Source organism: Labeo rohita, chromosome 25, assembly GCF_022985175.1.
Source record: "Labeo rohita strain BAU-BD-2019 chromosome 25, IGBB_LRoh.1.0, whole genome shotgun sequence".
Lineage (NCBI taxonomy): Eukaryota > Metazoa > Chordata > Actinopteri > Cypriniformes > Cyprinidae > Labeo > Labeo rohita.
In genome coordinates, this window is record NC_066893.1 from 25,552,226 (window position 1) to 25,579,887 (window position 27,662).

Genomic DNA, 27,662 nt, shown 5'->3' on the forward strand with positions numbered 1-27,662 from the left:
TCTTATTAAATTATTATTAGCTATATTATTGTATTATGGTGGAAAATATGATTTTAAGCTATTGATGGACACAATTAGCAAGAAATGTCATTTGTTAATATATCTAGGAGAATAAATGCTTCATTTATGTTTATAGAAACTTAAAATGAACATTATAAACTTTTTCATTATATTAAATAGCTTTGGGTGTGGCTAATATTATATATTAATAATACATGATTAGCATAAATTATTCATCAAAATGTTAATAAAAAAAAATGTCTGCACCAAAAAAAAAAAATTAAAAAGAACTCTTTTTGAACGGTCTCATTAAATTATTATTAACTTCACAGTATTAACAATATATGTTTTTCAGCTAATGAATGGTCACAATTAGCAAGAAATGTTATTTGTTAGTATATCTAAGAGCATACATGCATTATTTATATTTATAAAAACTTGAAATGAACATCATGAGCTTTTTCGTTATATTAAATATTTGGGGGTGTGGCTTACATGATATATTAATAACACAAAACTATTATAAATCATAAATCAAAATGTTAAAAAACAAATTTCTGCAAAAAAAGTAAAACACTTTTTGAACAGTCTCATTAAATTATTATCAACTTCACAGTATTAAAAATAACTAGCCTATAGCTACATTATTTTGGTGTAAAATATGGTTTTCAGCTAATGAATGGTCACAATTAGCAAGAAATGTCATTTGTTACTATATCTAGGAGCTTATCTGCTTTATTTACATTTATAAGAACTTGAAATTAACATTATAAGCTTTTTGGTTATATTAAATATTTATGGGTGTGGCTAATATGATACATTAATAATACATTATCATCATAAACTATTAATCAAAATATTAAAAAAATTTCTGCACTAAAAAAAATGTAAAACATACTCTTTTTGAACAGTCTTATTAAATTATTATTAGCTATATTATTGTATTATGGTGGAAAATATGATTTTAAGCTATTGATGGACACAATTAGCAAGAAATGTCATTTGTTAATATATCTAGGAGAATAAATGCTTCATTTATGTTTATAGAAACTTAAAATGAACATTATAAGCTTTTTCATTATATTAAATATTTGGGTGTGGCTTGTATGATATATTATTAATACATTATTAGCATAAATTATTAATCAACATGTAAAAACAAATCTGCAATCAAAATGTAAACCATACTATTTTTTCTCATTTTGTCTCATTAAATCAAAATTAACTTAGCTAATGAATGGTCACAATTAGCAATAAATTGGTTATATTAAATATTTGTGGGTGTGGCTAATATGATACATTAATAATAGATTATTATCATAAACTATTAATCAAAATGTAAAAAAAAAAAACTAATTTCTGCACTACAAAATAAAAAACACTTTTTGAACAGTCTCATTAAATTATTATTAACTTCACAGTATTAACTAACCTTGCTACATTATTGTATTTTGGTGGAAAATATGATTTTAAGCTAATGAATGGTCATAATTAGCAAGAAATGTCATTTGTTAATATATCTAAGAGAATAAATGCAAAAATGAACATTATGATCTTTTTCGTTATATCAAATATTTGGGGGTGTGGCTTGTATGATATATTATTAATACATGATTAGCATAAATTATTAATCAAAATGTAAAAACAAATCTGCAATAAAAATGTAAACCATACTATTTTTTGAACAGTCTCATTAAATTCTGATTCTGATATTGTTTTCTCAGAATAATGAATTTGAATCCAACAATTCTCACATTTTCCCCCAAAATTCCGAATTTGAATCTAACAGTTTCTTCTCAGAATTTCTTCTCAGAATTCTAAATTCAACTCAAAGAGTTCTGGCTTTATCCCTAGAATTCTGAATTTAAATCTCACAATGCACATTTTTTTCTCAGAATTATGAAATTAAAACTCAGAATTCTGATATTTTTCTCAGAATTCACAACTGACATTTTTTCCCAAAATTCTGAAATTGAATCTAACAATTCTGACATTTTTTCTTAGAATTATGAATTTGAATCTCACAGTTGAATCTCACAATATAACAATTCTTGACATTTTCTCTCAGAATTCTGCCTTTTCCCCCCCTCAGGATTCCAAATTTAAATCTAACAATTCTGCCATTTTTCTCCGAATTCTGAATTAAAATATAATTTTAAGCTAATGAATGGTCACAATTAGCAAGAAATGTCATTTGTTAATATATCTAGGAGAATAAATGCTTATTTTATGTTTATAGAAACTTGAAATGAACATTATGAGCTTTTTCGTTATATTAAATATTTGGGGGTGTGGCTTGTATGACATATTAGTAATACATAATTAGCATAAATTATTAATCAAAATGTAAAAACAAATCTGCAATAAAAATGTAAACCATACTATTTTTTGAACAGTCTCATTAAATCATTAACTTTACAGTAATTACAATAACTACATAATTGCATTTTGGTGGAAAATGTGTTTTTCAGCTAATGAATGGTCACAATTAATGAAGTTTATAAGTTCTTAAAGTTGAAATTCTGTGCTGTTTCACAATACCACCTGTGTATGTCTGGCAGCATGGCTAATGTGATATATTAATCATACAAGACGTGTTATTATTATTATTCAAAATATTTTAAAAAATGTTCTGCCTAAAAAAAAAAAAAGTATATCATACACTTGAAAACTTACTCTTTTAAACACAGTTTTTAAACACAAAGTAATTTAAACTCATTAAATTACTTTGATTTTACAGTATTAACAGTAACTGCATTTATTTTGGAGGAAAATATGGTTACCATGATGTATTTTTGTACTGTGTGAGTTTATGAATTCCACATGAGTGCCAAACAATACATTACCTGCAAGATCGTATTTAGACCTTAAAATTCATAGAACATCAAGAGAAATAGATTAATTCTAGACATTATGAAGGTTGAATGAATAGTCCACAAATTATGTGCACAAAAAATGCAGATGAGATTGAAAGAACCAACAAAAGACATGTTTTTTTCTTCTGTTTATGAGGTCTTAGTTTTAGCTGATAAAAAACATCTTACACAAATTGATGCCAAATTACAAATTCCAGCCTCATGAACATAACTGTAGACATTTTCTACAATGTTTACAGTCATGGTTTCTACAGTATTGCTTTAGCACCAGCTGATGCTCAACCGACTGAAACGGAAGGCGACTACAAAATGTCAAATAAGATATATGACTACAACTTGTTAACAATGCCTTTGCATTATCTTTCGTAGTCTTACTATATTATTTCACCTGAATAAAGACACATGTAAGTGGGCCAACATACTTACTGACTTAATAAAACCGGCTGTGTTTAAAAATGGAAAAGAAATAAATACCACTAACTTGCAGGGAACATTAACACTTACGGAAAATAGCTTCAAGTCCTGAATCTGCTAACAGACTTAGCAAAAATTGACCATGTTAGTTTTAATGTGCGTAGAGGCAGACCTATGCGGTTCTCTGGTACTAAAGGTAGCGCCAGAAACAAAATGAGTGTCTATTTCTGCAAAAACAGACCTAGATACTGAAAACAGGTCATAGACTGTAAAAGCTTAGAGACAAACGCTCTAACAAACTTGCACACACACACCTGGCTCAAAAACAGCTCATAAAATTGGCCCAAATGTACCTCAAGCGCTCATCCATTCACAGTGAATAACTTAGAAATATAAAGCAATGGGACACACACCAACAAAACACACCCGCACGAAGCTAAAGAGGTATTACAGTTACTATGGAAGCTTCTTTCCACCATGGAATAAAAATAAAAAAAATGTAAAAGGTAACTGCGACTCGATTCTGATATTGTTTTCTCAGAATACTGAATTTGAATCCAACAATTCTTGACATTTTCTCTCAAAATTCCAAACTTGAATCTAACAATTCTGACTTTTCTTCTCAGAATTCTGAATTCAACTCAAAGAATTCTGACTTTTTCCAGCAGAATTATGAAATTAAAACTCACAATTCTGATATTTTTCTCAGAATTATAAAATTAAAACTCACAATTCTGAAACTTTTCTCAGAATTCTGAATATGAATTTCACAATTGACATTTTTTTCCCAAAATTCCGAATTTGAATCCCACAATTCAGACATTTTTCTCAGGATTCCAAAATTGAATCTAACAATTCTGACATTTTTTCTCAGAATTATGAATTTGAATCTCACAATTGACATTTTTCCCCAAAATTCAGAATTTAATCCCACAATTCCGTCATGTTTTCTCAGGATTCCGAATTTGAATCTAACAATTCTGCCATTTTTCTCCGAATTCTGAATTTAAATCTCAGAATTCTGCCTTTTTTCCCCTCAGGATTCCAAATCTGAATCTAACAATTCTGCCATTCTTCTCCAAATTCTGAACTTAAACCTCACAATTCTTGACAATTTTAATCTCAGAATTCGGAACTTAAATCTCACAACTCTTGATTTTTTTTCCGAATTGAGAGATTTAAATTCTGAATTCTCTTAATTCTGACTTTTTTTTCTACTCATAATTCTAAGAAAAAGTCAAGACTTGTGAGATGAAAAGTCACAATCATCTTTTTTTTTATTCCATGGCAGAAACGGGCTTCCATAATTTACTCTGCCTTCTTGTCAGCTTTCTCTCCTTTCATTGCCACACGAATGCTGGACCACACTTCCGTGTAGAGCAGCGTTCCCAGGAACACCACGGCCGTGCCGACCCAGTGCCAGGCTGTGAAGGGATTTTGGAAGTACAGGATGGAAATGATGAGACTCAAGAATTTGCGTAGAGTCACCACCAGTGTAACCGTTAGTGATGCGCACTCCGTCGTCAGAATGAACACGCCACGGATGCACACGTATCTGAGAAATCTGGCTAAGGATGAAATACACAATGAAATACAGTGACTGTAGACACATTTCTTAGTATGCTTTTCTACTGCTCTGTCTAATTAAAGGCTATAAAGAAAATTTGGATATGACAAACATGAAAGGATACTGAGTGATGACGTTCATAACTAGGTATAACCACATGACAGGCATAGACAGACCAATCACAGGGATTTCCACTGGAGCTTTGAGAGAAAGTCATTGGTTTATCATTTTAAACAAAAAAGCAAAACAAAGTAAACTTTTTAAGGCTTACATACACTACCACTCAAATGTTTGGGGTTTTGAAAAAAATGAATACTTTCGGACTCACAGCTCTGGCTGAAGAGCATGGCGTGTCTGTAGATGTCTGTTGACAGCAGAATGAATCCCGGTAATGGCAGACAGTGCTGAAACAAAGCAGAAAAAAAAAAAAAACACTCAATCCCACATTGCACACTTGAATACAGCATCATATGTATGGTTAGGGACTCACATTGTAAAACAGAGCCTCTTTGGAGTGTTTGCCGTACTTCTTGTACAGAGTTTCCTGGAAAATGCCCATTCTTGCAGACATCAGCAAAGCGAACGTCAGCATGGCGATACCTGAAACACAACAGCATTAATGCAATCAAATAACATGCAGCATTTAACCACCCACGTATATTGCATATTAATGCACTACCGATACTGTTTTAGCAGTAAATACACAACTGTTCAAAAGTATGAGGTTGGTACGATTTTTTAAAAATATTTTTAAAACTCTTACACTCATTAAAGCTGCCTTTATTTTATTTTTTTATTTTTTTAGATTTATTTTTGATAGAACAGTATAGTAGTGACAGAAAATGAAGTGGGAAAGAGAAAAGGGGGGTCGGATCGGGAAAGGTTCAGGAGCCGGGACTCAAGCTCGGAACGCCCGAAGCGCAATGGCGCTACATGTCGGCGCAATCCCCCCATGGTTACCAGCGCCAACAAAGCTGTATTTATTTGGTCAAAAATACAGAAAAACCTTTTTTTCTGACAATTCTGAATTTGAATTCCACAATTCTGACATTTTTTCTCAGAATTCTGAATTTGAAGCCCATAATTCTGACATTTTTTCTCAGAATTCCTAATTTGAATCTAACAATTCTGACATTTTTTTCTCAGAATTCTGAATTTGAAGCCCATAATTCTGACAATCTTTCTCAGAATTCCGAATTTGAATCTAACAATTCTGACATTTTTTCTCAGAATTCCAAATTTGAATCCCACAATTCTGACATTTTTTCCTCAAAGTTATAAATTTGAATTACAAAATTCTGACATTTTTTCTCAGAATTCCAAAATTTAAATCTAACAATTCTGAATTTTTTTTTTCTCATAATTCTGAATTTGAAGACCAAATTTGAACTCACAATTTTTTTTTTCAGAATTCCAAATTTGAATCTCACAATTTTGACATTTTTCTCAGAATTCCAAATTTGAATCTCACAATTCTGACATTTTTTCCTCAGAACTCCAAATCTGAATTCCACAATTTTGACATTTTTTCTCAGAATTCTGAAGTTGAATCTAACAATTCTGTCATTTTTTTCCCAGAATTCCGAATTTAGATCCCACAATTCTGACATTTTTTCCCCCAAATTTATGAAATTTGAATCTCACAATTGATATTTTTTCCCAGAATTATGAAATTTGAATCCCACAATTCTGACATTTTTTTTCTCAGACTTCTGAATTTAAATCTAACAATTCTGACTTTTTTCTTAGAATTCTGAATTTGAATGTAACAATTCACATTTTTTCTCAGAATTCACAACACAACAGCATTAATGCAACTGAATAACATGCAGAATACAGAAAACAGTAATATTCTGAAATACTATTACAATTTCAAATAACTGGTTTCTGTTTTCCTCATATTTGAGTGTAAACTGTAATAGTTTTGTTTTTTAAGGATTCTTTGATGAACGGAAAGAACAGCATTTATTTAAAAATATTATAAATGTCTTAACTGTCACTTTTGATTAATTAAATCCATCCTTGAAAGACAGTCTGTACTACAGCCTACTAATAATGTAGCATGCAACCATTTTAAATGCTTATTGTAACTTCATTTCACATACTAATTTTTTTAAATGGGACTATATACTATACAGTATGCAGCATACATGGCCTGAGTGTGAATGTGCAGTGAGAATATTACCCAGAAGCCAATGCATGAAGGCATAAACACCATCTTCCTCTGTGCCCCCTTTCTCAACATTCTACAGAAAGATCAAACCTGATGTATTAGGTGCGTATGAATGCGAAATAAAGCACTGAAATGCAAATACATTATGTCTTTTAATGCAAAACAACTACTAATACAGTATTTTAGCGACCCAGGCTGGAGTGACTCACCACTTGTTTGGCCGACATAATAGTGCATATGAAAATGCCCACAGACACCAGCACGATGGAGAGATATTTACTCGACGAATATCTGCAAGCAATAACCGGACTGAATAATATGCAAATTAAAGTTAAGTAGTGATTGTGTGCATGACCTTCAGCTTACCTTTTCTTCAAGATGATAATACCGAGGATCATGTTTGCTATTAAAGATCCCTGTGATCAAAGAGAGAAGTTACTGAGATCAATAAAGCACAGATTTCAAAGCAATGAATGAAATGAATGACACTCACTGATCTGAAGATCATGTGCAGGGGCATGGCGATGTTAAAGTTCAGGGCGTAGTTATTGATCACGCTGACGGTAAAGAACATGGTCACCATAATCACGTAGTTACTGCAAAGGAAAAACACATCAAAAGTCAAGAAATACTCATAGGCAAGAGGGAAAACAAAGCTGAATTTTAATAATGCGTACTATCAATATTGAAAACAGTTGTGCTGCTTAATTATTTGTTGGAACCTGTTAAGTAATAAGTTAAAAAGAACAACATTTATTTAAAATAGTAATCTTTTGTACAAATATAAACCACCATTTCAGTGTGATCAGTAATTGTTTATTTGTTCTTTTTTTTTTAAAGAAAATAATACTTTTATTCACCAAGGATGTGTTAAATGAATAGAAAGTGATAGCAAAGTCTTATATTGTTACAAATTATTTCTATTTTGAATAAATGCTGTTCTTTTTACCTTTTTATTCATCAAGGAATCATGAAAAAGAATCACAAGTTCCAAAAGGATGATATAACAGCACAACAGTTTCCAAAATTGAAAATAAAAGTAACAAATCGGCATATTATAATAATTTCTGAAGGATCATGTGATACTGAAGACTGGCGTTATGGCTGATGACAATTCAGCATTGCATCACAGGAGTAAATTATATTTTAAAATGTATTAAAATAAAAAAACATTTTAAACTGCAATAATGTCACACATAAACAAATAATATTCTTGCATAATATCTTACATGACAAAAATTATAATTACTAATATAATCCATTACATTATGCATTTTAGGTAATTTAATTTGACTACTTTTTTGATTACTTTTGACATACTGGTTTATCCCATTAATCTGAATAGAATAATTTTGTACCGTATTTACAATTATACAGTTATAAAATTATTAATTACATCAAATTATTTTAAAATTGAAACCATTTCAAAACAATTTAACACAAAAAGATGCGACCATGTGATCAGAAGACTGAATTATTATTATTTAATTATTTAATTTAATTATTATTACTTTATTATTTAACTAGGTAATTTTTAAATAAGAATGAAGTTAGAAAAGTTAGAATAAAGTTATTCATTTAAATTCTCAGGGGTTAAATCACATAAATATATTAATTCAAAGAGGTTCTATATATATATATATATATATACACACACTACCGTTCAAAAGTTTGGGATCAGTAAGACTTGTAATAGTCTTTAAAGAAGTCTCTTATGCTCATCAAGGCTGCATTTATTTGATTAAAAATATAGAAAAAAAACAGTAATATTGCAAAATGTTTTTATTTGTAATTTATTCCTGTGATGAAAAGCTGAATTTTTATCAGCTGTTACTCCAGTCTTAAGTGTCACATGATCCTTCAGAAATCATTCTAATATGCGGATTTATTATTAGAATGATCAATGTTGGATAATATCAACAGTTGTGCTGCCAAATATTTTCACCTGTCACCTGCAGTTATCATATCTAATACTCTGTGCAAATATGTAAACTGTGCACAGCATGCACAGTGAAAACTTTTAGGATATTAGCTGTCTGAACTGTGTGTTGACTTTCAAACCACCTATCACTGTGACAAAGCAAAGCGTTCACCTCTCACCTGTAATAATATAATAATCAATAATAATAATCACTGCATTTATCTGGTTCAACAAGCAAAAACAGGTTCTTTAGACCTAATGCATAATTATGCATTTATTTTTTAAAAGAAAAAAGAATGCACATATAACATGATGGGAATCTGCCAAATCATCTGCCTATAATAAATGAAATGTACACTTTTACCAACCTGTTCTGAAGCCAACATTTTTTTTTAAATTAATGAAGTGCATGTATAAACGTATAAATGTATTAATTATTAACCTGAGGGGTATGTGTGGCTTTTTGCGTCCAAAGTTTGTCTCAAAGATGAACCCTTCCAGTGCAATGAAGGCAAACTGAGCAAATGTGACAATATTCCCACATCCTGGGAAATCCCTGTTAAACACATACAAGCAAGAAATGACAGCATATATGAAGTTCAAATGCATTAAATACAAAAACGATCATATATGAGAGACATGCAACTCACCTAACCAAAAGTTCCAAAAACACAACATTACTGCAGCAACCAACAAACACCAAAGCGATCGCAAATAACGTACTCATCGTTAAAGGCTAAAAAGACACAAGCGCACAGTTACTTAAGCTTTACACTAGTCCGGATGTTGGCATTGTGAATAATAAATGTGTAAATGTTCCTGCACTAGTGAACTAGTGATACTTCAATGAACACGTCCCCCGGCTACAGACTTGCCTTCCTGCTTCCCGCTGCGCCTGCTGGGGTTTGTAGTTTTTTAATTCTAATCCGGAATGTATGCGGATGTTGCTGAAAACTACAGTTCCCAAGAACACAACGGAAGCGAGTAGGCTCATTCAAACTAAAAACTTAACGAGTATTTGCGTGGGAGTAGCATGTTTGCGAGAGGATAAAATAGCTTTTAAATAAAATAAAGTGAAAATAATAATAATAATAAACAATAGCTGAATTTTTTAGCACCGCACCCCAGCGTCATATCAGACGTTTCAAGTATCTCTACGTGTTTCCGGTGTCGTGGCGATCACACACAGAACAGTTTTATTCATCAGTCAGTAAACCAGCTGATAAACAACACAAACATGATCTCGTTAACGGACTCACAGAGTAAGTCAAGTTTGCATTGTCTCTACGTTGCGCTAATGTTGTTAGATTAGATAGAAATACAGAAAATGCTGCTTTTAAAGCTAAAAATGTTGTGGAAGTGATGAATGGAAATGAATGGGGATACATGGCGTGGCCTCTAACAGTACAATCAAATCACTACTATAGTAAAACTCTGTGATCTAATATTAGAAGAACTGAGATACCGTGGTAATACCACTACTATTATGGTAATGTACCCTGGATCAGTACTATAGTATATAAATGCGGTGATCGTCTGATTATATCAATATCTATTTATGATATATTACCATGGTATTATCTGAAGTGCTTTGGAGTGCTATGCAAATACCCTGGTATGTGGTAATCAAATGGGACCTATTATTATTATTTAATCTTTATTTTTAATCTTTCAAGTCATTAGAAAGAAGAGAAGCTTATAACAGTTGCAAAGTTGTACATCAGTATTATATTATTACTTACACTGAAGTACACAACCGGTCAAAAGTTTTTGAACAGTACGGTTTGTAAAGAAGTTTCTTCTGCTCACCAAGCCTGCATTTATTTGATCTAAAGCTACAGCAAAGACAGTAAAATTTTTAAATATTTTTACTATTTAAAAGAACTGATTTCTTTTAAAATATATTTTAAAATGTAATTTATTCCTGTGATTTCAAAGCTGAATTTTTAGCATCATTACTCCAGTCACACAATCCTTCAGAAATAAATATTATTATTATCAATTATTATTATTATTATTTATTATTATTATGTTAAAAACAGCTGAGTAGATTTATTTTTTCAGGTTTCTTTGATGAATAGAACGTTCAGAAGAACAACATTTATCTGAAATAGAAATTTTCTGTAACATTATAAATGTCTTTATTGTCACTTTTTACAATTTAAAGCATCTTTGCTAAATAACAGTATTAATTTCTAAATCTTTCCCCAAAAAAATAACTATACTGACTCCAAGCTTTTGAAATTTATAGTGTATAATGTTGCAAAAGCGTGGATCCTGAAATATACTCAACTGTTTTAAATATTGATAATAAAAAAAAAAAAGTTTCTTGAACAGTAAATCAGCATATTAGAATGATTTCTGAAGGATCACGTGACACTGGAGACTGGAGTAATGGTGCTGAAAATTCAGCTTTGACCTCAGGAATAAATTACATTTGATAAAATATTCAAATAGAAAGCAGTTATTTTAAATAGTAAAAATATTTCACAGTATTACTGCTTTTGCTGTACTTAATGATTTACAAACTTAATGATTAAAAATTGTTGACTGGTAGTAGGGCTGTCAACGATTAATCGTGATTAATTGCATACAAAATAAAATTTTGAGTTTGCCTAATATATGTGTGTGTACTGTGTATAATTATTATGTATATATAAATACAAACACGTTCATGTATATATTTAAGAAATATTTACAAGCATATGTATTTATTATAATTTTTATATAATTTATATTATATATAAATAAAATCATTTTGTATATTAATAACATATTTCTCATATATATACACATTAATTTGTGTGTATTTATATATACATAATAATTGCACACAGTACACACACATATATTAGGCAAACTTAAACTTTTATTTTGTATGCAATTAATCGCGATTAATCGTTGACAGCCCTAACTGGTAGTGTACTTAATCTTAAATATGACTTACTTGCATGCCTCTTTCTATATTAGTAATGCGGCACTAATTAAAGCTGTTGTTGTGTTTTTAACAGAGATCGGGATGGGGTTGACAGGCTTCGGCGTGTTTTTCCTCTTCTTCGGGATGATTCTGTTTTTTGATAAAGCGCTCTTGGCCATAGGAAATGTGAGTGTTTGCTTTAACCCAGAGACACAGTTGTTTGAAAGGAATATAATATGATGTGAATGCTCAGATTTGTCTTAAAATGCTGCTTGAACTGAACCTGGATGTCTTTTTGTGTTCGTAGATCTTGTTCGTCGCGGGTCTCTCATTTGTTATCGGACTGGAACGGACGTTCAGGTTCTTCTTCCAGCGGCATAAAATGAAAGCCACCGGCTTCTTTCTGGGAGGTGTTTTTGTGGTGCTCATCGGATGGCCGATTGTAGGAGTCGTTCTGGAAGTTTATGGATTTTTCCTTCTTTTCCGGTGAGTTGTTTTTTTTGTTTTGTGACTAAACCCTGGCAAGATGTTTAGGGTGGTTTTGCATTACTATAAAGGGCTTTATTTAGCTTAAAGCTACTCTACGTAAGGTTTTTTTCCCCTGAAATTAATACAATTTAAAAATTACCGAGTAAAAGATGTTTACATGTAGTTCACAAGTGAAAATAGTAGTTATATTTATAAAAATGACCCTATTTAAAATTTTACATCCTCTTGATTCTTACTGTGTTGTTACCTGAATGATCCACAGCTGTGTTTTTTTGTTTAGTGATGGTTGTTCATGAGTCCCTTGTTTGCCCTGAACAGTTAAACTGCCAGAAAAATCCTTCAGGTCCCACAAATTCTTTGGTTTTTCTGTATTTTTGTGTATTTGAACCCTTTCCAACAATGACTGTTTGATTTTGAGATGCAACTTTTCACACTGAGGACAACTGAGGGACTCATGTGCAACTATTACAGAAGATCAGGATAAATGTAACTTATTTAGACTTCTGGGAAACATGCAAGTATCTTCTGTAGCCTCTGAAGGGCAGTAATAAATGGAAAAAAATATGATATTTGGGCAAAATAAGAAAAATGTACACATCTCCATTCTGTATATATAATATATATACCAATATATCCATACAAAAGTTTACACCCCCAGCTCTTAAAGGGATAGTTCCCAAAAATGAAATTTGATGTTTATCTGCTTACCCCCAGGATATCCAAAATGTAGATGACTTTGTTTCTTCAGTAGAACACAAACGAAGATTTTTAACTCAAACAGTTGCAGTCTGTCATATAAGTCATATAGTCATATAATGGCAGTCAATGGCTACCAAATCTTTGAGAGTAAAAAAAAAACATACATAAACAAAACCAAATTAAACCCTGCGACTCGTGACGATACACTGATGTCCTAAGACACGAAACGATAGGTTTGTGCGAGAGACTGAAAAGGGAGCTAACTATTGCAAGATAGTCCTAGGTTTTTCGCCCCATCGGACCAAACCAGTGCAGGAAGATTCCCTGGAGAGTGAATATAAATAATTGTCAAAAAAAAAAAAAAATGAACTTTCAACTCACGTTCGCAAAGGTACACCAGAACATTCGAAAGGGGCAGGGCCGCGTTTACTAAAACAGCTATAACTTTTGAACGGAATGAGACGCTCTGAGGTCACACGAAAAAAGTTGCGGAGCTTCGCCACTTTGTGGCACTATAAAAGGGAGAAAACATAAAAATGGCCATAACTACGCAACCGAAAATCAGTATGCACGGTCTTGGTCCAAAGTGCCACAAGCGCCTGTAAGGACATTTGCATATCTCAAAAAACATTGTCACCATAGGCCGACGAATTTTGAGCACCTATTAGACAAGGTTAGCGGAGGCCAGTTGGAACAAAACTCAGTGTTTGACTCACCGCCCTAAATGTCTGTGAGAAATTTGTATGAAATCGGCCACTGCAGGGCGATATTGCATTTTCAAGGGCGTAAATGATTGAACATCGCACTTTTTTTTCACACATATGCACAATATTCATATCATATGATAGACATCCTCGTTTCGAACAACTACTGTCAGTCAAACCGTTAGTCAAATGCTTGAAGATGTGAAAAACCTACTTTTGTGAACCAGTCCTAGGTTTTTCATTCAACCTGGAAAAAAACACTGCAGTACAATTCTCTTGATGCTCTAGGTCAGGGGTGGTGAACTCAAGGCCTGGAGAGCATGAGCCCTGCAGAGTTCAGCTCCAACCCTAATAAAACTCACCTGCCTATAGCTTCCTAGTAACCCTTCAGACCTTAATTAGCTTGTTCAGCTGTGCAGGCTTGGCCAAAAGGGCCCATGTCACACCTCTCTTTATCACCCTGCACTGGCTCCCAACTGCAGCTCGCATCAAATTCAAGACACTGATGCTTGCATATAGAACAGCCACAGGCTCGGTGCCCGCCTACCTCCACTCACTGCTACCCGCCAGAGATCCGCCAGTGAGCGACGCTTCATTGTACCATCACAAAGAGGCACAAAATCACTTTCCAGAACATTTTCTTACACCGTTCCTGGCTGGTGGAATGATCTTCCCACCGCTATCCGGAATGCCAACTCCCTAACAACTTTCAAGCGACTGCTGAAAACTCTCTGCTGAAAATCTCTTTCGACACTATTTGACTAAAAAAAAAAAAAAAAAAAAAAATTCTTTTTTCTACTCTTTTCCCTTTCTAGCTTGTACTTATTTGAACAATGCCTGTTATATGGTAATTTGAGCACTTCGTAGGTCGTTTTGCCTCTTTATGACAAATCACTTGATGTATTCCCCACCTGTAAGTCGCTTTGGATAAAAGCGTCTGCTAAATGAATGTAAATGTAAATGTTTGATGAGGGTTGAAGCAAAACTCGGCAGGGCTGCGGCTCTCCAGGACCGACGTTCGCCACCTCTGCTCTAGGTCAATAATTATCAAAAAAATGTTGAAATTTACTCTTTGGGATCCTATAATGGGGTCATTTAGAAAAGGGGCCTGTCCAAATTTACCCAAAAGACTATAAAGCCTAAACGAAAATTCAAAACTTTACAAAACCTGGTGAGCACATGCGACAGGTGATTCTAAACAAGCATGCAAAGTTTTAGGGAGATCGGACCACAGCTGGTGCTATAACAGTTATAAATGTTAAAAAACATATTTCTGTGGCAAATGTATACATTATGTAGCTTTTTATTATTATTATTATAATATTATAATTTGGCATCCATCTGTTTTCAGGGGCTTTTTCCCAGTAGCGGTTGGCTTCATTAGGCGAGTGCCTATTCTTGGATCTTTACTGAATCTTCCTGGTATCAGTGGGGTAAGTCGACCACAGTTTGCTGACTTTTGTCATTCGTTTGGTATTTTGTGCTTATGCAAGTGACACTTAAAATCATGTCACATGACTACATGTTGTTCTGTTTCTCTTTTAGTTAGTGGATAAAGTCGGCGAGAGCAACACCATGGTATAACGGTCAACAGTTTAGTATTTTCTTTTAGTTTTCTATGAGTGGCTCATATTTATATTTGTCATATAATAGTGCTTCTAGTCCGGCGTCTTGCCGGACGATATTTCTGAATGACAGATGAGATTTTTGATACTTTACCTGTGAAGAAGTTCAAGTGTTTTTTTTTTTCCTGGGACTGATTACCAAACCAAGTCAGGCACTGTTTTTGTTGCATCACACGTCTCCCTCCAGGGGAGCGACAGGGACCACCAAAGCCCTAAATGACCACGAGATTGGCGGAACCGAAACTGAAAGGAATCACTGGGTTCTGAATGAAGTCGTTACTGTTTTTTATTGCGCTTTTATGTGCCAACTGTTCTGTTTTGCTCTTTTTATTTGTCAAAATCTAATTTGGACTTTCCACACGAGCTCCACCTAGTGGAGCGGAGACTGTTTCATTCTTCGTGTTCACGAGGAAAATTCGTGACATGCTGTTGTAATACATGACTGACTTGTTTAAGTATTTGTAAATACTTCAAATGTGAGACTAATGTAAATTTTTACCGACAAAGATCCTGTTTAATAAATGGATTATATCCTTGACGGGTCTACTTGTCTTTGATAAACATCACATTCACAGGCTTATATAAGTGCTTGGTGCAAATACTAAACAAAAATTGTATATATTGCTAGCATATATTGCTTACACTTTGCACTTTCATTATACATGTAGTGAGTACATTGAGTAGTTCCTGTTCCAACAGTTAGTTGGAAGTGTAACAATGTCAATCAAACGTTTGGACACACTTTCTAAAAGTTATTCATGACTATTTTTCACATTTACTGATCAAAACATAACACAAATGAAAAAATAAACTCACATTTCAGTTTCTTTGTCTAGAATCAAGCTATGATCATTATGGAGTCTCATGAAGTGCATTATGGGATGCTTTAAAACACCTGAACATGTAGTATAAATGCTCGATGGTTATGGATGTAACGGTATTGTTAATATCGCAATAGCAAAACGCTCGATATTATCGTGGTCACGTCATGATATTAAACAATAAGTCTTATGGGCAAAAAGTGTAGTTTTTAAAATTGAATGTTTTCACTGAAGCTGGAGTTTTCCTTCAAAATAAAAGCTCTACTGCCGTTTCCGTCAAAATAAACAAAGTGCAGTATGAATTGCTGACAGCTAGTGTTTTTAATGCTGTCCAAATTCAAAATATCTCTTTCAAAGCAGAGAAAGAGAAATTAGGAACGAAGTAGTGTAATTTCCCTACTGTAAAGCAAAAATAATATACCTATGAAATATTCATTTTTATTCATTTTAGTGTAATTGTTTCACAATATATGACTATTCCTGTTATTGTTGTTGTTATTATTATTATTTTCTAATTTGAAAATAATATGAATGTGAATGTAATTTACACAGGGACAGTATATCATAAATAAAAAGAGGATTTTGCCCTTTCAAGTTCAGGTACAAGTCAATTCACTGACTTTTTTTCTGACTTAAGTTTTCTTAGTTAAAAACATGGGTTGAATCTCTTAATTTTGAACTCTCAAAGTGCGTTAGACAGAATAATTTAACCTTAAATTGTACAATAATTCATTTTTTCCTCAATTCTTCATTCATTTTTTTTTTTTTTTAAATGATCACAATAAATATCATACTGTGTTGTATCGGGAGTTTCTGATATCATTACATCAGTCTGCTGAAATGCATTAACTTTTTGAATAAAAAAAATGATGCAAAGTCCAATTCTATTTTTTAGATCAAAAAGTTAAGATCACAAAAATCATCTGTTCAGTCAAGTGTGTCCAAACGTTTGATTTGTAGTGTATAATATTTGCTATATTTCACCGTCAAGATCTGTTTTCACACAAAGTGCTAATCTGACAATCATGCGTTTATGTAATTCCTGATTGTTTGAAAGAAACGGTTCACCCAAAAAAAAATAAATTTGGCAATTATTTATTCACCCTCAGGCCATACAAGATGTAGATGAGTTTGTTTCTTCATCAGATTTGGAGAAATGTAGCATTGCATCACTTACTCACCAATGGATGTGAATGGGTGCCGTCAGAATGAGAGTCCAAACAGCTGATAAAAACCTCACAAGTAATCCACACCACTCCAGTCCAACAATTAACATATTCTGAAGCCAAAAGCTGTGTTCGTAAGAAACAAATCTATCATTAAGACCTTTAATCGCTGGATTGTGGATTACTGTGATGTTTTTAATCAGCTGTTTGGACTCTCATTCTGACGGCACCCATTCACATCCATTGGTGAGCACGTGATGTAATGCTACATTTCTCCAAATCTAAGCGAGAAACAAACTCATCTACATCTTGGATGTCCTGAGAGCAAGTATATTTTCAGCCAATTGCATTTTTGGGTAAACTATTCCTTTCCATACATTATTTCAAATCCCTAAATCATTTGAAAGATTATTTCAAGAACATACTATTACTAAGATATTACAAAAAAAAGCAGCAATCACACATTCGATGCTGTGAGTAATAGCTATTGCTTGTGAGTTAGCTTTACAGGTCTTTCAGGTCTTTCTGGATGTGCCACAGCATGTCTGCGCTCTTCTTCAGCTGCGAGACCTCGTCGCTGGTCAGGGTCATGTTGATCACGCTGCCCACTCCAGCGCTGTTCAACACGCACGGCAGGCTCAGGTAGACCTCGTCGCCGATGCCGTACATACCCTGAAACGCATGCAATACATTAGCATAAATTAGCATAAAGTTTCATAATTGTGGTACTGTTTAAATATGACTAAAAAACTTGATATTTACATACACTACAGTTTAAATGTTTAGGTTGGGTACAATTTTTTAGGCTGCATTTATTGGGTCATTAATACAGTAAAAACATTAAAATTATGAAATATTATTACGATTTAAAATAACCGCTTTCTATCTGAATATACTGTAAAATGTAATTTATTCCTGTGATGCAAAGATGAATTTTCTGCATCATTACGCCAGTCTTCAGTGTCACATGATCTTTCAGAAATCATTTTAATGTATAATATCTAATATATTATATAATAAATGTACTGACCTTCACCATGGTGGACACGGGATGGACTCGGTTGAGGTTCTTCATGAGACTCTCTGTCAGGTCGGCCACACTCAGTCCGATGGCCCAGTTAGTGTAACCTTTCAGTCGGATCACCTCATAGGCGCTGTGATGAACACACGGTCATGGAAGTATATACTTGATGGATATGTTCACTTCTGGCAGAATGGCTCAGATTTGTTTACACAAGACAGAATTCTAAACTGTTTATTGAGCTGATAACTAGACATTACACTAAATTAATTAAGCAATATAGTAAAGTCATATGACAGTGTAACAAAGTGGTTGAAATGTTACATACTGTTCCATACATACTCAAACTGTTCTTTAACAAGAAAAGAGTAACACATTGACGTACCTGTCTACAACCTTCTTGTGTGTTTCTTTCCAGTTCTCTCTGTCAGTGTCTTTGCCGATCTCTGGATTGAGTTTCTGCAGACTGACTCCCGCCACATTAGTGCCGCTCCAGACAGGAACTGCAATACAAACACACACACACAGGGACCATGAGTGGTTGAACGATATGAAAATGTCAAAATTTGATGCCATCATATTTATTTATTTATTTATTTATTTATACTAAATAAAAAACAATGTTATAATATTAATTAAAAATTATAATATTAATAAATAAACAATTAATTTATAATTAGTACTACTATTTTAATAACGTTTATTTGCATAAACAATTTTAAATGTAATTATTTTAATTATATGCTGAATATAAAACATTTAATACTTTATTATTAGAATTTATATTACATTACATTTACATGATTTAATTATGCTTACATTCAAAAAATATATTTTATAAAATATTAAATCTTTTACCATTTTAATATTAAGCTTATTTTACACTATCATTTATATAAGCATATATATATTTATTATTTATTTAAATAATTTTAGAAACTCATATTCTATGTTTATTATTTAAATCATTTATATTTTAATAATACATCAGTTATTTAAATATTTTTCATTTATTATTTAATAGTTCTTTTAATTTATAATTTATATTTATGTAATTATGCTTAAAGTTTACAATTATATTAAACTGAATAAAATAGTTATTTTACTTTATATATTATATAATTTATATACTTCTATTATTTATTATTTATTTAAAGAATTTAGATTCATTTTAATGAGTATTATTTTAGAAATATTCATTATATTTTATTTTATTATGTTCATTATTATTTAAATCATTTATATTTTCATAATACATCATTAAAATTATTTAAATATTTTTTATTATTATTTAATAGTTCTTTTAATTTATAATTTATATTTATATAATTAAATTGTTTAAATGTACACATTTAAAATTATTTTATATTAAATTGAATAAAATTTTACTTATTTTACTTTACATTATATAACTTATATAATTATATCATTTATTTATTTATTTAAAGAATTTAGATTCATTTTAATGAGTAATTTTGAAATATTCATTATATTTTATATTATATGAATGTAAACAATATATTTTTTATATTTTACTAAAACCTAATATTTAAAACTATTTTGATAATACTTTCCATGTATTATTTAAAATACGTTTTATTACCATTTATATTTGAATAATAAATATGGATGATTATTTTACAAATCTTTATTCATTGTAATTTTATTTTATGATGTATTATATTAATGTAAATAATTAATATTTTAATAAAACCTAATATTTAAAATTATTTTAATAATACTTGTTATTTTAAATACGTTTTATAATGAATTATTTATTTATAAATTATATCACATCGTATATATTTGTCTGTAATGTCTCACCGCTGGAGTCGCCATGTTCTCCCAGAATCCATCCGTTGAAGCTGCTGGGATGGATGCCCAACCTCTCAGCCATCAGGTACCGAAAGCGAGCCGAGTCCAGGTTGGTCCCGCTGCCGATGACGCGATGCTTGGGCAGGCCGCTCAGCTTCCAGGTCACGTATGTCAAAACGTCCACTGTACGAGCAGAAAAACTGTGTTACAAGCAAATAGAGCATAGGACGCATAATAATGTGTGTTGATGGGTACCGGGGTTGGACACGACGATGAGGATGCAGTTGGGACTGTGTCTGACGATCTGCGGGATGATGTGTTTGAAGATGTTGACGTTTCTCTGCACCAGATTCAGTCTGCTCTCGCCCTCCTGCTGACGGACGCCTGCCGTCACCACCACGATACGAGAGTTGGCCGTCACCGAGTAATCTACAGGATCGAACGAGATGTTCAGAACCGTCAAACCACCGAGAAACCACTCAAAACCTTGAGTCATTGAGGAGGTGAGGGCTACCTTTGCCTGAGACGATCTTGGGTGTCTTCAGGAAGAGGCTTCCGTGCTGTAAGTCCATCATCTCACCCTTCAGTTTGTCCTCTATGACGTCCACCAGCGCCAGCTCATCCACCAGATCCTGCAGACCCACAGACACAATCACATTAAACAAGAAAAAATGAATCAAGATTACATCCCAAATTTCTCATACTACACATAAGTATGTACTTCATTTTAAGGTAATCATTTAACAAAACTGCTTCACTGCTTTTCTTTTGGGCAAATAATAATAAACACGTAAAAATACAAATAACAACAACAACAACAACAAAAAAGTACTACTACTACTACTACTACTGCTAAGTAAATAAGTAAAATAGACATCATCATAATAATAATAATAATAATAATAATATGCAAATAAAATAACATCAAAAAAAAAAAAAATAAAATACAACTACTACTACTACTACTTCTAATAATAAAAAAATAAGTATTTATATTAATACGAATAATAATGATATTTAAAATAGAGACAATAGAAATAATAGTACTACTAATAAAAATAAATATAAAAATGAAATAATAATAATAATAATAATAATAAATTAATAATAACAATAAATGTAAAAACCCATACAAATAATAATAATAATAATAATAATAAAACAACAACAAAAATAGAAACAATAGAAATACTAACAATAAAAATGAAAACATAAATAGTAATAATAATAATAATAATAAATATGAATGTTGTTATAAATAATAATAATAAAAAATAGAAACAATAAAGTAATAAATACAATACAAAAACAGAATTAATAATAGTAATAATATATGAAAAATACAAAAAATAATATACAAATAATAACAACAACAAAAATAGAAACATAATAATAAATGTTATTAATACTACTACTACTGCTACTAATAATAATAATAAATATAAAAATGGAAACAATATAAATACTACTACTACTACCACTACTACTACTACTACTAATAATAATAAAACTAAAATAATACAATGGAAAAAGAGAATTATTATTATTATTATTATTATTATTATTTCACAACAACAACAACAACAACATGAAACAGTAATAATCATAATAATGCCAAATAATAATAATAATAATAATAATAAAGAAATATAAATAATACTATGACCATTAACAATAATAACAATATGAAAACATTAATAATAATAATAATAATAAAATATAAACAATCAATAGAAATACTACTACTAAAATAATACCACTACTACTACTACTAATAAAAAATAATAAATAAAAAGTATATAAATATTATTAATAATATAATAATAATAATAATAATAATAATAATAATAATAACAACAAGAAGAAGAAAATGAACAATTAATTAATAGAAATACTACTACTACTACTACTACTATTACCACTAATAATAAAATAAAATAAAATGATTAAAACTGAAACCATGTTTTTTATAGAAGTGATCTATCAAAATGATAATCTGTGTGAATTCTAAATCTTTTTTTTTTTTTTTTTTTTTTTTTGTAATTTACATTTTTGCTTTGATAAAAAGGTGATTGAAGAAAAGCTGTATTGGCCACTCATGTGACAAACTCGTTTTATTTTTGTTATTTTTCCACTCCATTTAACTCACAACGGCTCATCAGTGTTTGTGCCGGCCGTGGTTCTTCACCTTTACTCTAATTGGACAAAGGGATCAAAGTCAAGCGCAGACAAACACGGTCTAACTCTACAGAAAAATGACCCACTGACTTAATGACATCATCAGTATGAGCAAAATGTTCATAACCTCGTGTACAATCGTTAAATCAACAAGGAATTTGTCCAGGAATATGTTTGTGCTTCGGTCACAAAGTCCGTTGTATGTTGGCGAATGCAAGTACAACCTGTCACGATCAATAACTTCATGACGAGCATGTGACTAGTGTACGTCTCACCCGCAGCAGAATGCTGACGGCGCAGGCCATGCCGACCTGTCCCACACCGACCACCGTCACTTTGTTCCTCGGCGGCTCGACCGGCCCGCTGAACAGAGGAGTGATGAGCTTCTGCAGAACCGATGCCATATTCAACACTGCAGAGGAACAGACAGAGAATCAGTGCAAACACTCACAAATTTATATTATATATGAAATTAGAGATTTCTAAACCTTTAAATATGAGAAAATTATTCAAATAAAATACTACTACTACTAATAATAATAATATGAAAAATTAATAATAATAAGTATGAAAAATAATACAAATATGAAAACAAATAAATAAATAATAATAATAATAATCCAAAATAGAAACAATACTGCTACCAATAATAATTAATAATAGTATGAAAACATAAATAACAACAAAAATAGAAACAACACTACTACTAATAAATAATAACAATATGAAAAATATACATAATGCTAATACTACTACCAATAATAAATATATGTATGAAAGCAAGTATGAAAACAACAATAATAATAATAATAATAACAACAACTAAAAGTATGAAAACATTAATAATAATAATAATAATAATAAAAATATAAATCAATACTACTAATAATAAATAAATATAAATACTAATACCACTAATACTAAATAAAAAAAATAATAATAACAACAACAACAATAATAATAATAATAATAACATAGAAATAAAAAATACTACTACTACCATTAACAATAATAACAGTATGAAAACAATACAAAATAATAATAGTAATAGTTTTCAATAATAATAATAATAATAATAATATCAAAAATAGAAACAATACTACTAGTACTACAACCACTAGTACTGCTATTACTAATAATAATAATGTAAAAATAATAATAATAAAGAAACAATACTTCTAATAAAATAATAATAGTATAAAAACATAAATAATAATAATAATAATAATAAAATCTAATTTTATTAAAAACAATACTACTAATAATAAATAATTATGAAAATATGACTAATACTAATACCACCAATAATAATAATAATAATAATAATAATAATAAATTAAATAACATAAACAGAAATAATACCTCTATACCTCTATATATAATATACATAATAAACAACAACAACAACAACAACATGAAAAAAAGAAAAAAAAATACTAGAACTACTACTACTACTACTAATAATAATAATAAAATTAAATAATAGAAATTCTTCTACTACTACTACTACTAATAATAATAATAAAAAAATTAAATAATAGAAATTCTACTACTACTACTACAACCATAATAAAATAATAATAAAACAATGTGAAAAGGAGAACAATAAATAAAATACTCCAACTCTACTACCACTAATAATAATAATAATAATAATAATAATAATAATAATATGGAAAAATATAAATAATACTAATATCAGTAATAATCAAATGATAGATTATTACACAATGTACCCTTTATACATTCTAGTAATAAAAAAAAATAAATAAAATAATAATAATAATAATAATAAAATTGCATACTGGGTTTTGAGTCCAATGAATATTTTTAAAGAATTTGAGAGGAAAATGGGAGGTTACTTTGTGGTGAAGTAAGCAAATCTCAACAGAACATGTTGGTTAAGTTCACCGCGCTCAACTTTAAGTGCAAGTTCTGCCTAAACAACCGGCCCTGTCCTGTTTCTAACCACCATAATGATTGAAAACATCACCAAGCAACAATTCCCTAAACACTTTCCTCAGTTTATACGTGAACAAAGACACAGAAGTGCGGAAAGATATAGCCTACAACCTCATCTCATAATTAAAACCATCATAACACATAACATAATAATGAAATAACATACAGCATCAGACAGTAAGATCTCACCTGCACACAGATCCTCCAGTCAATCACACAAGCATCAGATGAAATCTGCTGTAATGCAGCAAGCTGCTTCCAGTTTATCTGCTGCTGCCGGTGTGTTTAGATCAAGGTCACTTACAGGACACTCCTCCAGAGATGTGGACAAACACATGTCCCACATACACTCTGTCTCTCACGTACCGTTCCCTCTCGTCTCCAATCAATCGACATTTAAAACGCAAACACGCGTCAGTCTTACCGTGTCTGTAGAGGCTTTGCGCTCCCAGGTAGAGATACCACCACGACACGAGCATGGCAGGATGTTGTTGTCGGCTGTACGGGCCACTGCGGTGAATTAGGGCGCATCCAGTGCCATCTCCGGAGCCAGCTTCCGTCTGCACACAGACAGCTAATGGGGTTACTGTAATCCGCTGCCATCTGCTGTACCTGCGCGGTTTAACAGTCGCTAAAAAGCACACGCTGATGTTTGAAAGGGGATTAAAACAAACTGAGCAATTACTATATTAGCCATTAGTCATAACTCTGGTCAGGCGCACAGGTCATGCGATGACTCAGGTAATTAGAATGACGTGTACTGATTGATTGACACCCGTCATTTTATAATCAACCTTACTTATGTGACACAAGGAGTCAGACAGCAGCTATATCTTAAAACATCCTCAATTAAATACTCATTAGGCTAAATATTTTTTTGAACCGATTTGCATCATTTTGAATAAAACGTTTTGGGATGTAAAGAGTATTTTCTTTATTCAAAGTTGATCTAGACAAGTAGAAACATGGAAACTATCCAAAGCTCTGTTAATCCTAAAACAGTGAAAACTGCATCTTTATATTCATCCTATATGTCTACTCAAGGTGGGAAAAAAATACTGTAGTTAAACCATGGTTTTGCTACACAAACCATACATTAAATATAAAACTGTGGTTATACTAAAAATAAATATAAATGGTTTAACTATAATAAAACCATTGTTGATTTTTAATATTTAATAATATTAATATTTAATATTTATTTAATATTTTATGTGTATTCTTTTTTTTTTTTTTTTTAGTTTTTTGGTTTTAGTTTTCTTCTTTTTTTATAATGTACAGCTGGTTTGATGTTTTGTATAGTTTCATTTTAAAAAAAGAAAAGAAAAAAAGATACGCGTTTTAAAGTCCTCATCTGAATCAAAAGATTCATGAACCCACTCCGAAGCCCCAATCTGAATCAAATGATTCACAAAGTCCCGATCTTAACCAAATGATTCGCGATTCGAAGTTCCGATCTGAATCAGATTTTCAATTTCAAAAGCTTTATTGTCTGCCTCCCATAGGGTAGAAAATTGCCTTTAGACAAAAGGCTCAGCACGACAACAATGTACATTAAAAAAAAGAAAAAAAAAACTTTTAAAAACCTATTTAAAATACCAATGGCAGTTGGGATAAACAGATTTGCAAAATGATTCATCCACTCATTCCCGATTTGAAGTTCCAAACTAAAACAAATTATTTGATGCACGCTCTTAAGTCCCGATCTGAATCAAAAGATTGACAAATCTGCTTCGAAGTCCCGATCTGAATCAGATGGATACCTTTTCAATCTGAATCAAAAGATTCGCGATCCGAATCTCTATCTTATTCAAAAGATTCGCGAACATGCTCCGGAAGTCCGATCTAAATCAAATGATTCGATGCACGCTCTTAACTCCTGATCTGAATCAAAAGATTTACAAATCCGCTCCAAAGTCCCAATCTGAATCAAATGATTTGCAAACGATCAGGAATGCAGTTCATTAATCATTAAATTAATTCAAAATGATTCGCGAATCCGCTCTCGATCGCTGTCCGAATTTCAGATCTAAATCAAATGATTCGATGCACACTCTTAACTCCTGATCTGAATCAAAAGATTTACAAATCCGCTCAAGTCCCAATCTGAATCAAATGATTTGCAAACGATCAGGAATGCAGTTCACTAATCATTCAATTGATTCAAAATGATTTGCGAATCCGCTCTCGATTTCAGATCTAAATCAAATGATTCGATGCACACTCTAAAGTCCCAGTCTGAATCAAAAGATCATGAACCTGCTCAGAACAGAAGATCCACACCCTGAAGTTCTGATCTAAATCAAATGATTTGATGCATGCTCTTAAATCCCAATCTGAATCAAAAGATCACAAACCCACTCGGACATTCTGATCTAAATCAAATGATTCCCAATCCGCATTCTGAGGTCTTGATCTGAATAATGATTCGCAAACCATAATTTCAGATTTGGAGTTTGATCCGAATCTCTATCTGAATCAAAATATTCATGAACCCTCTCCGATGTTCCAATCTGAATCAAATGATTCGCGATCTGCTCTCCGAAGTCATGTATCCGAAATCGCCCCCTATATCCTCATTCACTATTCCCTATATTTGTCCACTAATGAAGTCCACTTGAAGGAAAGGAATTGGGTGAGTGAATTCGGACACTGAGTCCACTGGCAGCTCCAGTAGTCAGATTAAAAGATTGATCTTGAACTCCCATGGAAACTATATCCACCTGTTTCCGAGCGGCTACTGTAAAAAAGAATGAGGGTACAACTTCCAGTGAGGCGGCAGTAGTAGTATCCCTGATAGCACACATACATCACAGAGATGTCTATTTGACGTCTGCATTTACATCTGCAAGACATATTTTTAAGAGTGTTTGCTCATCTGCAATACGTCTACAGGACATTTCCTATCAGATGTCAAATAGACGTCTATTGATTTCTTTAAGATGTTTATGATTTAGAAGGTATGTAAAACTGACATCTTACAGACGTCTGTCAGACGTTTGTACACAGCAGATGCTTTCCAGATCAAGAGATCTTTAACAGACATCTTGCAGACGTACATGTGCTATCTGGTATACCAACGGTATCTTGTTTGCTAATTAGTGACAGGCTAAGTGTTCTTCGGATCATTCTTTACTTTGTAAAGTTGAAAACACTTATAAGAGATGTCGTTACGGTCCTCAGAGACAAAACTGTGTTGTTCGAAGCTGTGCTCCCACATCGTTAGCAAGTTTGGGTCGCTAAATCTTGAATTACTCTCCAGTCCCGTGCGCGATTCACTTTGTGTGTCGGTTCCAAGCGGCAACCTCCCACGG

The 27,662-nt window shown here is 31.7% G+C and overlaps 3 protein-coding genes across 5 annotated transcripts; 1 reads left to right on the forward strand and 2 right to left on the reverse strand.

The window, feature by feature from the left end:
- Window positions 1–2,789: 2,789 nt before the first annotated feature.
- On the reverse strand, window positions 2,790–9,821 carry slc35b4 (solute carrier family 35 member B4). Its single transcript, XM_051100397.1, has 10 exons — window positions 9,602–9,821; window positions 9,394–9,507; window positions 7,524–7,626; window positions 7,397–7,446; window positions 7,240–7,321; window positions 7,043–7,103; window positions 5,348–5,457; window positions 5,186–5,261; window positions 4,982–5,057; window positions 2,790–4,845 (listed from the first exon to the last, which is right to left on the reverse strand). Exons 1-10 carry the CDS (start codon window positions 9,676–9,678, stop codon window positions 4,599–4,601), a joined length of 996 nt encoding a protein of 331 aa, XP_050956354.1. The 5' UTR covers window positions 9,679–9,821; the 3' UTR covers window positions 2,790–4,598.
- A 147-nt stretch (window positions 9,822–9,968) lies between these two features.
- golt1bb (golgi transport 1Bb) lies at window positions 9,969–16,979 on the forward strand. Of its 2 annotated transcripts, XM_051099328.1 has the most exons (5): window positions 9,972–10,213; window positions 11,963–12,054; window positions 12,176–12,354; window positions 15,112–15,193; window positions 15,306–16,979. In XM_051099328.1, exons 1-5 carry the CDS (start codon window positions 10,189–10,191, stop codon window positions 15,342–15,344), a joined length of 417 nt encoding a protein of 138 aa, XP_050955285.1. In that variant the 5' UTR covers window positions 9,972–10,188; the 3' UTR covers window positions 15,345–16,979. The 2 variants fall into 2 exon arrangements, with proteins under 2 accessions (XP_050955284.1, XP_050955285.1); XM_051099327.1 differs by having other exon boundaries at window positions 9,969–10,213; window positions 15,112–16,979.
- ldhbb (lactate dehydrogenase Bb) lies at window positions 15,654–24,842 on the reverse strand. Of its 2 annotated transcripts, none has more exons than XM_051099325.1 (8): window positions 24,773–24,842; window positions 22,662–22,798; window positions 20,723–20,840; window positions 20,464–20,637; window positions 20,218–20,391; window positions 18,779–18,896; window positions 18,403–18,526; window positions 15,654–18,044 (listed from the first exon to the last, which is right to left on the reverse strand). In XM_051099325.1, exons 1-8 carry the CDS (start codon window positions 24,825–24,827, stop codon window positions 17,877–17,879), a joined length of 1,068 nt encoding a protein of 355 aa, XP_050955282.1. In that variant the 5' UTR covers window positions 24,828–24,842; the 3' UTR covers window positions 15,654–17,876. The 2 variants fall into 2 exon arrangements, with proteins under 2 accessions (XP_050955282.1, XP_050955283.1); XM_051099326.1 differs by lacking the exon at window positions 24,773–24,842 and adding an exon at window positions 24,538–24,701.
- Between the last annotated feature and the right edge of the window lie 2,820 nt (window positions 24,843–27,662).